Source organism: Leucoraja erinacea, chromosome 6 (genome assembly GCF_028641065.1).
Source record: "Leucoraja erinacea ecotype New England chromosome 6, Leri_hhj_1, whole genome shotgun sequence".
NCBI classification, from domain to species: Eukaryota; Metazoa; Chordata; class Chondrichthyes; order Rajiformes; family Rajidae; genus Leucoraja; species Leucoraja erinaceus.
Window position 1 is genome coordinate 50,858,256 of NC_073382.1, and position 17,557 is coordinate 50,875,812.

At 43.1% G+C, this 17,557-nt stretch overlaps 1 protein-coding gene across 1 annotated transcript in view; it reads left to right on the forward strand.

Moving 5' to 3' along the window:
• The window catches only part of arhgap20 (Rho GTPase activating protein 20), a 98,719-nt gene that overhangs the window by 55,132 nt on the left and 26,030 nt on the right, over positions 1 to 17,557 (forward strand). The window contains exon 9 of the mRNA XM_055637002.1: positions 14,849 to 15,034. Coding sequence (XP_055492977.1) covers positions 14,849 to 15,034 — 186 coding nt within the window. The remainder of the gene's footprint in view (positions 1 to 14,848; positions 15,035 to 17,557) is intronic.

Sequence of the window (17,557 nt, forward strand, 5' to 3'; positions counted from 1 at the left end):
CACACTATACTCATGACGGTGTAGCCGGACATAGTGCGAACTCCATCATCAAGTTCGCAGACGACATTGTTGTGGGACGAATCACAGGTGGTGATGAGTCTGAGTATAGATGCGAGATCGACCGATTGACCAAACGGTGCCAGCACAACAACCTGGCTCTCAACACCAGTAAAACCAAAGAACTGATTGTGGCCTTTGGAAGGGGTAGGATAGGAACCCACAATCCCATTTATATCAACGCAGCAGCCCCTTCCAGTCAATGGCGGCGGCAAACTAAGGCCCGACGACGGCAACTTACTTTCCCCGACCATCCATACACTTCGGCCACGACAGGGCCCTCGCTGACTGTCGCTGTCCACCAGGCCACTCCGGCCTTGTCCGTTTACACAGGGACGATGTGTCAAATTGTAATAGCAGCAAGGGAGGACGTTTATTATTCCCTCTCGTGTCTTATTTTTTATCATTTATCGCGATGTTTCTTTTGGTGTTTTTAATCTTTTTAAATCTTTTATCGTGCAATAAAATCTCCGTGCTACTAACCGAGACCAATTTTATCATGACTTTTTTTTCAAACTAGTAAAGCAGTGTTTTATCCCATTATCGTGCATTTCGTGCTACCAGCCGAGACCAATTTTGTGAATTTCGCTGGAAACTTACTGCTTTTAGCTGTTGCAATATATGCCATAGGATACCGTAACCTCGCTCGTGCCATATTGGATTTTTAAAATCGAAGATTGAATTAGTACCATGCTTGGATCTGGAAGAATACGAAACACATCAACACCAGTGTTGTACTTGGTTCTGTTGATTGCCTTCTCCCAACTTGGATTGAGGATTTTCCATGAATGTGACTCCGGGCCGTCAAAAATTAGTGTTCAGAAGACGTAGGTAAATACGTTTCGTGGAAATGGGTTGAAACACTCAGCTACCCCCTTTCTAGGCTACCCTAGAGGTCGCCTACCCTTGTTCATTATTATCAATTTACTGGCTGGGGACATCAGCCTCAACCCTGGCCCAAAAGGTCAGCACCGTGGACGTAAACCAAAGTATCCGTGTGGTTTGTGCTCACTTGCTGTTAAAGATTGTGGCATTCAGTGCACGATGTGCACAAGTTGGTTTCACCTGAACTGCTCCAATGTGTCAAACGACACTTTTGGTTTTCACTCCAAAAATCCAAATGCCATCTGGTTATGCCCATTGTGCAATGTCATCAACCTTGCTAGTTCATTTTTTGACTCGTCAAGAGACCTTACAAGTATGCTCAACGAGCAATTCATTTGAAAGTCTTACATCTCTGAGTGATGACCCTGATTGTGACATATGGAATCATGAGAATTTAAGATCATCCAGCCCAATTTGTGCTGGCCACTTACCGAAAATAACACTTAAAAAAACTGCTTCTGGGTGGTCTTGTGGAATAACATCCAAAGCAGAGAAAAACCCTCTGCTGAAATGTGCGAAGACAAAGGATGGCTAGACCGTTGTTGGGAAAGATGGTAAGAGCTGATGATGACAATCCTGCTGATGACAATCCTTCGTCCTGCCCCTACACCAGCTATCACACCCGTTAACATGTTAATGGACAAAGAAATGCGTGTAATGGTGATGCTCAAAAGGAGATTCATGGTACCAACAAAGATATTGATCGCAATGATGTCAGCAATGAACATGGGATCAAAATCGCTGTTATAAATTGCCGCAGCATAAAAGGAAAATGTGCTGTGATCAATTCATTTATTGAAACTGAAAACCCTGATATCCTTATCGGGTCCGACGGATGAACCCCTCTCCCTCTGCACCAGAAAAGTTAGTTGGGGAGAGAGGCAGTGAACCTGGAAGGGGGAAAGCAGCTGGGGGCACTTTAGGCTACCGATAGGGTGAGCATGCGGGAGAGGTAGTGTTGTTGTTAGTCAGCGCCGCTGGTCGTGGCGGAGAACGGGACAGCAGCAGCAGCAGCAAAGGGTTTAAACAGCAGGGGTGGAGCAAAGGAATCGGCTGGAGGTGGACGAGGTTCTTTTACAAGCAGCAAGTGTTGGCGGCTCCGTCTGTACAGGGCACCATCGACGTTGACGAGGTAGGAGCGGGGTTCCTTAGACGGGCCGACAATAAAACCTAGACGGGAATGTCCCACAGCAGTCTGTAAACGAACGACCTGACCCTGCAGCAGCGGTTTCAAGGTTTGCTGGACTTGTCATAGGAGCGTTTCTGGATGTTGTGTTTCTCCTGGATGCGCTTCTGGACCGCGGCTGGTTTAAACACCTGTGGCATCAGCTTCCGCTGGGCAATTGGTATACGGAGGTCTTGTTGTCCTGGACATCAGGCGTTGGGCTGGTCAGCCTAGGACCCCGTCTCTAGTGATGTTTCTGAGGTTTAAAAGGTCAGAATACACATCCGACTTGGCCAGGTGGGAGCGTTCCATTAGTTGTTTTGCACTCCTGACGGCACGTTCAGCAAGCCCGTTACTTTGAGGGTATTCAGGGCTGCTTGTGACGTGGAAGTTCATCGGTTGGCAAAGTGTTTGAATGCGTGACTGGCAAATTGTCTTCCGTTATCAGTTTGCAGGCGTGACAACCATGGTGGAGACACAGTCTGTGGGTTCGCTGATTTCGGCTAATACACCCATGGTGACCATGTTTTTTAGTTCAATCTCGATTCTGTCCCGCATGGCAGTGGCACACGGTAGGGGGCACAGACGGCTGGGTCGATGGTGGGGTCAATGGCGATCTTATAAGTCACAAGCAGCTTGCCAAGCTTGCCATCTAATAGATCGGGGTATATTTTTATCGGGTCCTCAGATATTAGTAACTTGTGAATGGACCGGTCAAAGGAGACTAGCCCAAGGTCTTGGCACACATGGATGCCCAGTAGAGTCACAGTCAGATTTTAAGATATAGAAAGTCAGATTTCTTGTGGTGTATTGCAGCACACATTTAAAGGTAGTTCTTCAAAGAGGATACAAGAACTCCCCCCCATAAGCATGTAAGGTAGAGCTGTCTCTAGTCAAGGTCTCATTATTTTTTACCTTGTTGTAGACATTCACAGACATTACATTCACGCGGGCACCAGTATCCAGCTTGGCCTTCACAGGCTTGTTGTTAATTGACATTGATACAGAGGGATCCAAAAGCTTACCAGCTGTGTGAAGGGGTGTATGTACAGTGGACTCCTCATATGTGCTAATTGGATCGTCCTCGTGGGCAGATTAGAGTTGGTCCTGTGAGTCTTGAAATGTTTGGTCATGTTGCAACAGGTGCAGATTGGAGCTAAGCTTGAGGTTCTGTTCCCACGGGACCTGCATACAACGGCAAAGTGATTCATCTTTTTGCAGTAGTTACAAGGCTTGCCGTTCGCTGGACAAAACGCTCGTCCGTTGTTGTGGAAGTAGTTACAATTTGGGCATCTTTGCAGAGACTCATTGGTAAATCCCCGGTTAGCCGTTTGCGGTGGTTCATTCATAAATCTTCTGTTAGCTGTCGGTGTGGCTCGTTTGTTGAAACCCGTCAGGTTTATGGTCTTCTTCTGAGTGTCAAACTGGTCACTAAGCGGATCCACAATCTCAGACGTTCGGCAGGCATGCACAGCTTGTTCAAGGGTTAAGTCAGCATTCCGCAGCAACTCAGTCTTTAGATTTTGATGTCATGCCACTGACAAGCTTGTCCCTGATTAATTTGTTTGACATGACCCCGAAGCGGCATCGCTGAGCCATATATTTAAAGTCACAAATAAATCTTTCCACAGGCTCGTCAGGAAGCTGGTGTCTCGCGAAGAATTTTGCTCTTTCTAAGATACGGTTTGAGGGTAGGTCGCATAGTTCACGGAATTTACGCAGTAAAACATTGGGGTCACGCACAGTCTCAGCAGGTACAACTACCTGATCGTTGGCATCGGGAATGGCTGGCGCGTGGTCAAAAGTCTGCGCTCTCATCAGAGCCTCCGGTCCCGCCAGGTTTAGTAGAAAAGAAGTCCGTTGTTGTGGAAATAGTTACAATTTGGGCATCTTTGCAGAGACTCATTGGTAAATCCCCGGTTAGAAGTTCATTACGATGGACGATGTTGATATAGTGTTCGTAGTCGATTTCAAATAGCCTCCATCATTCCCTGATGTTAGAATCGAAGATGAGCTGCGCTGGCTTTCGGCACAAGTGAGCCATGGTGATATAAATGAAACTTATAAACACAAATAAAACCCGATACACGGACGCAGTGGGTTACTTCACGCTGTCTGACACCATGCAAATGATTATGTGACACTGGTCTGGAGTTTAAAGTCATCTCTAATTCTAACACATAGTAAAGCGGTACAGCAGGTTGTTAGTTGTTAATTCATCATTGCTTCCAAGGCTACCTAATGTAGGAAGTGGGTGTTAATATAAAGCATACAGTAAGGTGGGGTTAATGATGCTACTCTACTATGATTGGTTCACATGCAATAAGGGGGGCACACACACACTCGGGCCAATTTACAATTCTACCAAGCCAATTAACTTATAAACCTGTACGTCTTTGGAGTGTGGGAGCAGACTGGAGCTCCCAGAGAAACCCATGCAGGTCACGGGCAGAACGTACAAACTCTGTAGTCAGAACCGTAGTCAGGATCGAACCCGTTCTCCGGTACTGTAAGGCAGCAACTCAACCGCTGCACCACCGTGCATATAGTAAGATGTAGAGTATGATTCAAAAGGAAGAAATCTCAGCATTATGTTTCAGATATAAAAAAATATTTTCGATTGTTTGCACATTTGACCTTTAGAGATATCCCAATTCAGTTTACTTTGTCAGCAGTAATTGTCTGGAACATATGATGAGCATCAATCTGCTTGAGGTCAGATTTAATTTGAAAGCAAAGCTCACATTCAGGTCAGTCAAACCTAATAAAGATAAGGGAAGAAGGATTTGGCCTAAAGTGGAATTTTAAATATCTTTGTTCAGTTTTCCCAGCCAGATTGCATGAAAATAAAACAAAATATTCAAGATAAAGTAGTGGATTTTTGATGTTTTGTAGTAGTTACAGAAATAACTGTAGAACTGTTGGGTGGCGCAGCGGTAGAGTTGCTGCTTTACAGCGCCAGAGACCCAGGTTCGATCCTGACTATAGGTGCTGACTGTACAGAGTTTGTGCGTTCTCCCTGTGACCGTGCGGGTTTTCTCCAGGTGCTCCCACATTCCAAAGACTTGCTGATTTGTAGGTTAGCTGGCTTCTGTAAATTGTCCCTAGCATGTAGGATAGACACCCAATAGCGTGGTCTTACACCCAATACAGCAAAGCCACAGGCGATGAGGATCCACTCCAAAATCAGCAACCCTATCCTTATGCACTGCTCTAGAGGAGGTAGAAACATTCACATACCTAGGCAATGCTGTGGACATCACCGGAGGGGCAGAGGCAGGCATAAAAAGTAGAATCAATGAGGCTAGCGTGGTGTTCATACTCGGGAAGATCTGGAGCTCAAAACACATCTCAATTAATACCAAAATACGCATCTTTAACTGAAATGTGAAACCGATGATGCTGTATGGATCTGAGACATGGAAAACAACAAAACACACTGTAGTTTGTTTGGTTGTTTGTTTGTTTGTCTTTTTGCACAAAGTCCGCAAGCATTGCCACTTTACATTTCACTGCACATCTCGTATGTGTATGTGACAAATAAACTTGACTTGACATGACTTGACAAACAGGCTGCAAACATTCATTAACACCTGCCTTGGGAGAATACTTAACATCTGGTGGAGAGACAAAGTAAGCAATGTGGACCTGTGGAAAAGAACAAGCCAGGAGCTCATTGACTTACAAATTCGAAAGAGAAAATGGAGTTGGATTGGACACACCCTCAGGAAACCTGCCACAAACATCATCCGGCAAGCCCTGAAATGGAACCCCCAAGGAAAAAGGAAAATAGGTCGCCCCAGGAACAACTGGAGAAGAGGTGTCCAGACAGAAATGTCTGAGGCAAGGTTGTGCCTTATCACCATTGCTATTTGCCCTTATGATAGAACCGCTGGCCGAAAGGATTAGAAATCACCCGAATATTCACGGATATAACACTAAGGACTCAAAGAATAAAATTTCATTATACGCTGATGATATCCTTTTATATATTACTAATACACAAACGAGTATACCCACCTTATTAACACTAATTGAGGAATTCGGCTCTTTTTCAGGATATAGAATAAATTGGAATAAAAGCGAAATTATGTCTTTAAAACCACAAGATCCGAGACACTTACTAAAATTCCCCTTCAAAATTGCAACAGAAAAATTCAAGTATCTGGGTATTCAAATTACAAGAAGACACAAATCATTATTTAGTGCCAATTTTATGCCACTATTAAATAAACTGAATGATATGATTAAATTTTGGAAAACGCTCCCGCTCTCATTGATAGGTAGAATTAACGCTATAAAAATGACCTTCTTACCACAATTAATATATTTGTTTCAAGCGATCCCAATATATATTCCAAAATACTTTTTCAAAAAACTAGATTCTACTATCACTGATTTTATATGGGATTACAGAGCACACAGAATTCAACGAAAGCATTTGTGTAAACCTAAAGAAGTTGGGGGTTTATCATTACCTAACTTTATTTATTACTACTGGGCAGTACATATTAAGAACATAATGTACTGTTGGATAGTTCCACTCAGCAGTTGGAGTGGATAAGAATGGAGAAAGAGGAGTGCTATCCGCACGATATAGGAACGATCTTGCTCTCACCGATAAAATTGAATAGTATAATATATAAGAAGAACCCAATTATTCACAATCCAATAAGAATTTGGAAACAAATAAAAGTATCCTTGAAATTAAATAATCTATCAGTACTAACCCCAATATTGAACAACCCCGCATTCAAACCATCTCTCATTGACAAAATATCTCAACAATGGGATAGACTGGGGATTAGGAAAGTAGGGGATATGTATGAATTGGGCAAACTGGTATCATTTCAACATTTAAAATTAAAATTTAAACTGAAGGATAATCAATATTTCAAATATATACAGATATGTGACTTTATGAAGAAATATACACATAGATTTCAAACTATATTTTTAGACCCTTTAGAAGAAGCAATGAATATTAAGGCAGATTCACAAAAACTAATATCATACTTTTATAATAATATATTAAATAGAGAATTACCCTCAACAGAAGCACTAAGAGAAGATTGGGAACATGAGCTAATGATAAAGATCTCGAAGGATAGATGGGAAAAGTATCTGATGAACACACATAATTGTTCTATTAATGCAAGACATAATTTAATTCAATTAAAATTATTACATAGACTATATTATTCAAAAACGAGGTTGAATAAATTTTATCCAAACGTCTCTCCCAGATGCGATAAATGTTTGTTTCAAAACGCTAATATAACACATTCATTTGTAGGATGTACAAAGTTGAATAAATTTTGGAGCGATATATTTGATATATTTACAAAGCTTTTCAAGTCCACAATAGAACCTAAAACGGAATGGATTATATTTGGAATAATAGTAGAAGATATCAATTTAAATAAAGACCAAAAGGTTTTTTTTAATTATGGGTTAATAATTGGAAAGAAATTGATACAAATTTTGGAAAAATACAACCATACCAACTGTTAAAATGTGGATTAGGAATATGATGGACATAGCACGCCTTGAAGTAATGAGACTCCGACTAATAGATAAATATGACCAATTCTTAAGGAGTTGGTCTCCTTTCATCGACTTTTTGGAATCATGTGATGCAGCGGTACCGTCAAGATTACTGATTTCAGTTCATGCCGTGGATAGATCTACATCTCCGAATAAAGATTTGAAAATTTCTCTTTTAAGGGGCCTTCTCCTATTTCTACTTTCCACTTTTTCTTTTTTTTATATATACACATTTCACGTTTTTCTATTCTCTACCATCTATTTTTCCTCTTTTTCCCCTTTCTATTGTTTTCTTTTTCTTGTCTTGCCTACTTCCTTCTCAAAACATAAAAGTAGAGGTTGTACATAGAATGGATTACGGTATGACATAGTTGGCACCTAAAATTAGGTTCCACTGCACTGTTTTGTACTGTATTAACTTCTAATAAAAAATAATAATAATAAATAAATACATTTAAAAAAATGGCTGAGAGTGGGCTCAACTGGGGAGATCTCGAAAGAACTGCCAATAACCGAGTGAGATGGAGGACATTTGGCAATGGCCTATGCTTCCAAGGGCTTAAGAAGAAGAAGTGTAGGATAGAGCTAGTGCCCAGGTGCTCGTGGTTGGTGCAGACTTGGTGGGCTGAAGGGAATATTTCCACAATCTATTTATAAACTAAACTAAACTAAGAACATGGAAGAAAAGATTGGTATCTAGTTTGTATAAGAAGTGAGACATTGTTATATCTCCAAAGTCTCAATATAGAATAAGCTGATTGTGCAGTATAAATCATGGGATCTATGTATAGAAGAAAATTATTCCACAGAACCCATGAAATGTTTATTGCAGGCCTTAAACGTAGAACGTCTGAAGAATGATAAATGAAACAAACAGATTTTACAACCTCTGGAGAAAAAGGATGGGTGACGTTTCGGGTTAAAACCACTCTGAAGAAGGGTCCGGACCTGAAATGTCACCCATTCTTTTTCTCCAGAGATGCTGCCTGACCTGCTGAGTTACTCCAGCACTTGTGTCTATCTTTGGTATAAACAAGCATCTGTGGTTTCTTTCTACACAGGCTTTAAAATCTATTTAGTAAGACAAAGGATGAACACAGCAAAAATTGGGGTGTAACAATCATCATCATAATCATAATCGTAAGATATAATAAGTTTTGCAACATACGAGGAATTTGGTCAAAACAAAAAAGCAACAAGACACACAACCACATAAAAATTGACATAAACATCCTCCACATTCTCCACTGTGATGGAAGGCAATAACGTCTTATCTTCTTTCCTCCTTTTCTCCCGCGGGGAGTCGAACTATCCGCAGTCAGCGATCGAACTCCCATGTCGGCTGGGTCTAAGCTCCCGCATCGGGACAGTCGAAACTCCTGCAGGTTGGAGTACCCGAAATCGGTCCCTAATCAGAGACCGCGAGTGCCACGACGTTAAAGTCCGCAGCTCCCAGCAGGTTGGAACATTAAAGGCTGACCCCTGGCAAAGGGATCGCCCGCTCCAAGATGGTAAAGTCTGCAGGCTCCGCGGTTTTGGAGCTCTAGAAGTTCCAAACAAGAGGCCACCAACTCCGCGATGTTAGGCCGCAGTGCAGGCGGAGATATGACATGGAAAAAGTCGCATCTCCGTCGAGGTGAGAGATAAGAAAAGTTTCCCCCCCCCACAAATACTGTACAAAAACTAAAGATAAGCTAAAACATACATTTTACAACAAACTAAAAACACAAGGAAGGAAAAGACGAAGGCAGACCTTTGGCGAGGCCGCCATCATGCAGCGCCTTACTGTAATTATACATGGAATGATTTAAACTGAAATCTTTGGTAAGATCTTAAATGGATGTGTTTGTATAGCACTCAAAAGACCACAGCTTGAACACAGCTTAAAAACTCCAGAAAATAACATTTGAGCTGTAACTTGAATACAGCTGCTCCTCGACTTATGTTCCGATAAACCCATCGTTAATTGAAAATATCGCAAGCCGAAAACGCATTTAATACAATGCGATCGCGTGAACGGAAGTGAGCTGTGGCTCGCTGCTGTGCCAAGCGTTTGCACCATCGTAAAGGTAAAATATCGTAAGTCGAAGCATCGTAAATCGGAGAGCATCGGGTATATCCTTTTCATGACAAAAAAACAGAATTACTCATCAATCGGCTGTTGTGGATTGTAAGACTGGCCATAAACAGTTGAAAGAGGCATCAGAATAATATAACAATTAAGTGAGATTTTTAAAAAATGAATTCCCAAAGTATAAGGACTTTGAATGTTCCCAAAGTCTCAATACTCTCATTTTGAATTTTTGGGGATTTTGTACCAACAGTTCTGGGTGTTTAAACATGCACAGCATAACAACATGAAGCAGGAGATATTATGGACAGGTGAACTGCCAGAGAAAATAATTGAGTCGGGTACAACAACAACATTTAAAAGACATTTGGACAGGTACATAGATGGAGCATCATAAGACAAACTTAGATGGAGCATCATGGTCAACATGTATGAATTGGGCTGAAGGGCCTATTTCTGTGCTGTTTGCCGTTATGATTATGAGAGGGCAGGAGATGTTATAAATAGGCAATTTGTTTCAACCAACTTTCAGCTCCCCAACAATTTCCCAACATATAATATTATTACAAATCTAGCCAGTTACCTTTCAAACCATTTATGCTGCTTATTTCACTTTCTCAACATATAATCTTATTACAAGCATAGCCAGTTATCTTTCAACTGATCTATGCTACTTACTGTATTTAATGATCTGCATATACCAAATTCATTCTTAAGATTGTTCTTTTATATGGAGGTCCATCTGGCAGCGAAAAAAGCACCCGTAGCCTCATTAAGATCAAATCCAGCATATTATGGAAGACTAAACATAGACTGTTTAAGGAGGAGGAGCAGCATGTACTTCCAATGTCTCAGATTTGGTGTAATGAGCTAACTATAACGTACACTTCTGTACAGTGGATTAGCTATCATTGATCACCTCTTGCAAATGCTTGTGTTCTCATTGATCCTCATGGACCAGGGGAGCCGCACGATTGGCAGCCCCGCCAACAGTCTGTGTGTTTTTTGTCTTATTTTTATTTTTAGTGTGTCTTAAAAGTCTGTGTAAATGTTCTCTGGCTTGTTTTATGTGAGGGTAGGGGGAGGAGTTGGGGGAAACCTTTTTTTAGTTTCTTACCTTGCCGGACTTGTGATTAATTTTCGCATTGCATCTCCGGGCGCTCCGCTGCCTGAGGATTTACCACAAGAGCTCGCAGTCTCAGGAGAGGCTAGTCGGGAAGCTCCAACGACACAGAGGCTCGACCAGCCCCGACGTGGGGTCTTATCGTCCGGAACAGGGGAGTTGACATCCCCCCCCCGATGCAGGAGCTGATCGCCTCGATGCGGACGGCACAAATGGCACCGGCTACGGGAGTCAAGATCGTTCCATTTACAGAGGGCTCGAGGCCCCCGACCGCGAGAGAGCTAAGGGAAGAGATTTGAACTTTTTTTCGCCTTCCATCACATGAGGAATGCGGAGGAGGCACTGTGGTGGATGTTTATGTAAAATGGATTTTGTGTTTTCCGATGCTTTTTATTTGTATGACATGACAAACAAAATTCCTCGTATGTTGCAAAACATACTTGGCTAATAAAGTATTATTGTGATTGTGATTGATTGTGCACATAAGGGGCAATTTACAGAGGCCAATTAAACTACAAACCTGCACATCCTTGGCATATGAGTGGAAACTAGATGTGCCCCTCATGTGCAGGGACTCGATGCAAAAGTGGGACAACATAAAATTAATGTGAACGGGTGATGGTTGGCGTAGACTTGGTGGGCATAAGGGCCTGTTCCATGCGGTATCTCAAACTAAAATAAATTAAACCGTTCTCCCAAAAGGACACAAAGTGCTGGAGTAACTCAGCAGGTGAGGCAGCATCTCTGGAGAACATGGATAGGTGATGTTTCGGTTCGGGACCCTTCTTCAGACTGGTTGTCATGGTGGAGAGAAACTGGAAGAGAGGTAGGGGTGGGACAAAGCCAGGCAAGTGATAGCTAGACACAGTGAGGGGGTTTATTGACAGGTGGGTGGACAAAGACTATGATTACATGCTAGAAATGAAAAGGAACCAGATTACAGGCAGCAGCGATAGAATGCCTATACGCCTGGAAGGGGTAAATTTCTGCTTTGCCTTCCTCCCTTCTGCCTCATCCGGGCACAAAATTGTGTGAGATAATGGGAGAAAAGGCAAGAAATGTGAGTCCACAGGAAAGGAATGTGGAAGGCTTAGAAAGTATGGATGAGAATCTTAAAATTGATCAACGTCCTACCTGGGAGTCAAAGTAGACCAGTTTGCACACGGGTGATGGCTGAATGAAGCCTGGTGTATGTTAGGGCAGCAGAGTCTTGGATGGTATCAAATTGGTGACAAGATCAAGATCGAGTATATGCAATATTTTGTCAGATTTAGTGGATACCGTTTCCTGCAAGATTTCGCTGAAGAATTTGTTGCAAGCAAGGGAATTAAAGTGACCCATGATCTTTAGATGAGGGTTTGGATCGTGTTGAAAAATTACTTCTCATAAAAAAATAGTGAAATGTCCAAATCACATCCAGATGATATGTCACATATATCAGAAACTAATTGAATGTTGGAAATGTAAACTTAATAAACAATGCCAAAGCAATAAGAGAAACTTCGTATTCCAGAAGATGAAACAGATACAAGAAAGGGATTTTGTCAGAATAGAACACAAAAAAGGAAAGCTCTTCACTTCCCCCGTCCCCTTCCACCCATGTCCCTCACTCTGGCTTTTCATTCCCTAGACAAAGTGCAAGTCAAGAGAGTTTATTGTCATGTCCCAGATAGGACTATGAAATTCTTGCTTTGCTTCAGCACAACAGAATATAGTAGGTATGAATACAGAGCATATCAGTGTGTCCATATACCATTATATAAATATATACACTCATCAATAAATAAGCAGATAAAGTGCAAATAAACAGATAATGGTCTATTAATGTTCAGAGATTTGTTTCAGTTGAGTTTAATAGCCTGATGGCTGTGGGGAAGCAGCTAGTTCTGAACCTGGACGTTGCAGTCTTCAGGCTCCTGTACCTTCTACCTGAAGGTAGCGGGGAAATTAGTGTGTGGTCAGGATGGTGTGGGTCCTTGATGATGCTGCCAGCCTTTTTGATGCAGCGACTACAATAGGTAGTCCTCAATACGGTAGAGGTGAATCAACCTTTAGACAGCTGTTCCCAAACTAAGTTGTGATGCAACCCGACAAGGTGTGTGGAGTTTGCTGTGTGGAGTTTGTATGTTTTTTCCTGTGACCACGTGGAATTCCTCCAAGTGTTCTAGTTTCCTTCCACATCCCAATGACATGCTGATTTGTAGGTCAATAGGGCAGTATCTTAGCTTATGGAAGGACCATCAGAAGCATGAAAACAGAGGGGAAGAAGCTGTTCCTAAGTCTGGTGGTGCGAGCTTTCAAGGTTCTGTACCTCCTGACGGATGGGGGCAGGGAGAAGAACGAATGACTGGGGTGGGACAAGTCTTTGATTATGTTGGCTGCTTTGTAAATGGAGTCAATGGTGGGAAGTCTGGTCTGTGGGATGAATTGGGTTAAATCTACAACTGCAATTTCTTGCAGTCTTGGACAGAGCTGTTCCCAAACCAAGCTGTGAAGCAACCCAACAGGTTGTGTGGAGTTTGCTGTGTGGAGTTTGTATGTTTTTTCCTGAGACCGCATGGAATTCCTCCAAGTCTTCCGGTTTCCTCCCACGCGCTGGTCTGTAGGTTAATTGTAAATTTCCCCCCAGGTGTGCAGGGAGCGGATGCAAAAGTAGAATAACTGAACTGGTGTGAATGGCTGATCAATGGTCGGCATGGACTGGGTGAGTCGAAGGTCCCATTTCCATGCAGCATCTTCCAATCAATCAATCAATTCAATCAACCAATAAGACTCTTACAGTTATTGCAGTTTGCAAATACAATCACTATTTGAACATGGTAATTTTGATTACTGTATACCATAAATTTAAAACATTGAACTTTGAATAGGCATGCAACAGCATGTTGTTTGGGCATGGAAAGTATTAAAACCAATTTTGGAGATTGTGTTTGGTTAGAGAATTCCAAAGAGTCAAAATTATCTGAATAAATAAATAAATATAAATATAAAAACCGGAAGGCATTCAAAGTTTCTATTGTAGCTCTCACTTGATACCAGGTACTAAATGGTCTCACTGGACGATTAGAAACATAGAAACATAGAAAATAGGTGCAGGAGTAGGCCATTCGGCCCTTCGAGGCATCACCGCCATTCAATATGATCATGGCTGATCATCCAATATCAGTACCCCATTCCTGCTTTTTCACCATATCTCTTGATTCTGCTAGCCCTAAGAGCTAAATCTAACTCTCTTGAAGGCATCCAGTGAATCGGCATCCACAGCCCTCTCTGTGGCAGAGGATTCCACAGATTCACAACTCTCTGGATGAAAAGGTTTGTCCTCATCTCAGTCCTAAATGGCCTACTCCTTATTCTTAAACTGTGACCCCTGGTTCTGGACTCCCCAACATGGGGAACATTTTTCATGCATCTAGCCTGTCAAATCCCTTAATAAATGTATATGTCTCTGTAAGATCCACTCTCATCCTTCTAAATACCAGTGAATTCTCAGTAAAGCTCTCAACAGACTTTGTTCCGGGAGACAAAATCTTCTGCGTTCACACCTGGTGCTGATGGTATGCAGCTGGTCAGTGTATTGCTATACGGGGTTAAGAAATCTCGAGCAGTTAAATTAATAGAATGGGCAATTACAGGGAAAGCAATCAAGAAACAAACTCAGAATTCACTGATGGATTTACTTTATAGAAGAATCAGAAATAACCAGAGATGATATCAACCTCTGGCTATCGTACTCGGAACATATAAGTTTATAAATGTTTTTACCTTCTATTTAAGATTATTTTCCTTAAGGACACCACTTATTAATTCTATCTTAATTATATCTAAAATGAAAGGCAAAGCACAAAAGTATTGCAGTTTTTAAAATGACATGGGATGTGACATAGGCACTTGAAACAATTTCACAGGTTGTCATAATATGTAAAACATAATTGTAATCTAAAATACAAAAGTGGATAAGGAATGGAATTTAAGATCGCTTTTCCTTGATTTCCCACAGGTCATGAATATCCTTTCAGCATTAAAATGAGGTGCATTCAAGGTGCAAGTGGACGGACACAAGGGATCAAGGACTCGATCTATCGAGATTTCCAGACGCCGTTCGTTGTGGAGCAGCTGCCAGTGGAGATGCAGTGCCAATTCATCTTGAAGCCAAGTCACCTAGCATTGTTTCAGCAGATGGCTGGTTAGTACTCCTCATACTTGCTGGTTAATCAAATCAATATGTGGTTACTTGTTTATTATTTACTTAATTTGTAGAACTGTAATGGTACAAGCAGGATTTGAGGATTCAATGATACACAAAGTGCTGGAGTAGCTTGCTCGGGTTAAAGTCCAATTGCCATTTCTCCGCCTATTTCTGCAACTGCAATGGTAGGGCTCTGGGGAATGTTATAGAGCAGAGGGATCTAGGAGTGCAGGTGCATAGTTCCTTGAAGGTGGAGTCAAAGGCAGATAGGGTGGTCAAAAAGGCTTTTAGCACATCAGCCTTCATCGGTCAGAGTATTGAGTATAGAAGTTGGGAGGTCATGTTGCAGCTACAGTATATAAGATATTGGCCGCATTTAGAGTATTGTGTTCAGTTCTAGACACCATGTTATAGGAAAGACTAGACTAAGTGGGACCTGTTGGGTCCCAGCTTCACACGGGAGGGCTGGTCCCCAACGCAATATTCCACCTCTCCACCAATGTCAATATACACACACACACACACACACACACACACACACACACACACACACACACACACACACACACACACACACACACACACACACTCACACACACTCTCACACTCACATACACTCACACTCACATACACTCACACAGACTCACACATTCACATTCAGTCACACACACACACACACACACACACACACACACACACACACACACACACACACACACACACACACACACACACACACTCTCACACACTCTCACATACACTCACTCTCACATACACTCACACTCACACACACTCACACACTCACATTCAGTCACACACATAAACACACACTCACACACTCACACTCACACACACACACACACATTCAGTCACACACATACACTCACATACACACATGCACTCACACACACACATGCACTCACACACACACATGCACTCACACACTCGGAGGCATTAGCCTGACCGTAGCAGCTGGAACAGTCCGTTGCAGGGGTGGAAGGGGTCTCCCATGATCATATTGGCTCTGGAGTTGCACCTCCTGATGTATAGTTCCTGTAGAGGGGCGAGTGAAGATCCCACAGTGCGTTCGGCCGAACGCACTACTCTCTGCAGAGACTTCTTGTCCTGGGCAGAGCAATTCCCAAAGCTGATGGGAATATTTCCGGACAAGATACTTTCCACAGCCGCTGAGTAGAAGCACTGGAGGATCCTCGGAGACACTCTGAATTTCCTCAATTGCCTGAGGTGGTAAAGGCGCTGCCTTGCCTTACTCATGAGTGTTGCAGCGTGTGATGTCCATGTCATATCCTCGGAGATGTGGACTCCCAGATATTTAAAACAGGTCACCCTATCCAAAGTATCCCCATTTATCCTCAATGGAGTGTACGTCCTTGGATTGTGTGCCCTTCTAAAGTCCACAATCAACTCCTTAGTTTTTTTTGATGTTCAAGAGGAGGCTGTTGTCCTGGCACCAGAGTGCCAGATCAGCCACCTCCTCCCGGTAGGGCTTCTCATCGTTGTTTGAGATCAGGCTCACCACCACAGTGTCATCAGCAAACTTAATTATCGAGTTGGAGCTGAACCTAGCCACACAGTCATGTGTGTACAGAGAGTACAATAGGGGGCTGAGGCCGCAACCCTGGTGGGATCCTGTGCTCAGGGTGAGGGACTTCGATGTATTCCCTCCCATCTTGACTACCTGGGGCCTGGCGGTGAGAAAGTCCAGGGCCCAGGCACACAGGGAGGTGTTGAGCCCTAATTCCAGTAGCTTCTCGGCCAGTCTGGTGGGGACTATCGTGTTGAAGGCTGAACTGAAGTCTATGAACTCTAGCATCCTCACGTAGCCCTCCTTCTGGCTGTCCAGATGGGAGAGAGCGGTGTGCAAGACCTGGGAGACCACATCGTCCGTGGATCTGTTCGAACAGTATGCGAATTGTAACGGGTCCATGTTGCGAGGGAGGAAGGCGCAGATGTGTTTCTTCACCAGCCTCGAGGTGAGGGCCACCAGACAGTAGTCATTCAGACAGGCTGGGGAGGCATTTTTAGGTACCGGTACAATGATGGGTTTTTGGAAGCAGGCAGGGACCACGGACTTGTCCAGGGAGAGGTTGAATATTGTAGTGAGCACCGGAGCTAGCTGCGTAGCACAGGACTTGAGTACTCACCCCTAGATGCCATCGGGGCCTGCAGCTTTCCTCGTGTTCACCCGTGTCAGAGCCCTCCTCACATCGTGCTCGGACAACGAGAATGTGTGCACATTCCTGCCTTCAGCTTCGTTAACCAGCCAGCTGGCGGTATTGTCGATAGTCGGCAGACCTGGGGTGGTGTTGCCCATCTCGAAACGAGCGTAAAAGGAGTTCAGGTCATCTGCTTGGGAGGTGCCGACACTTGCGGATGAGGGTGGGGTGCTCCGGTAGTTGGTTACAGTCCGTAGCCCCTGCCACAGACATCAGGTGTCCTGCTGCTCCATCTGTGACTCCATCTTGTCCCTGTACCTCCTTTTTGCGTCCTTCACCGCCA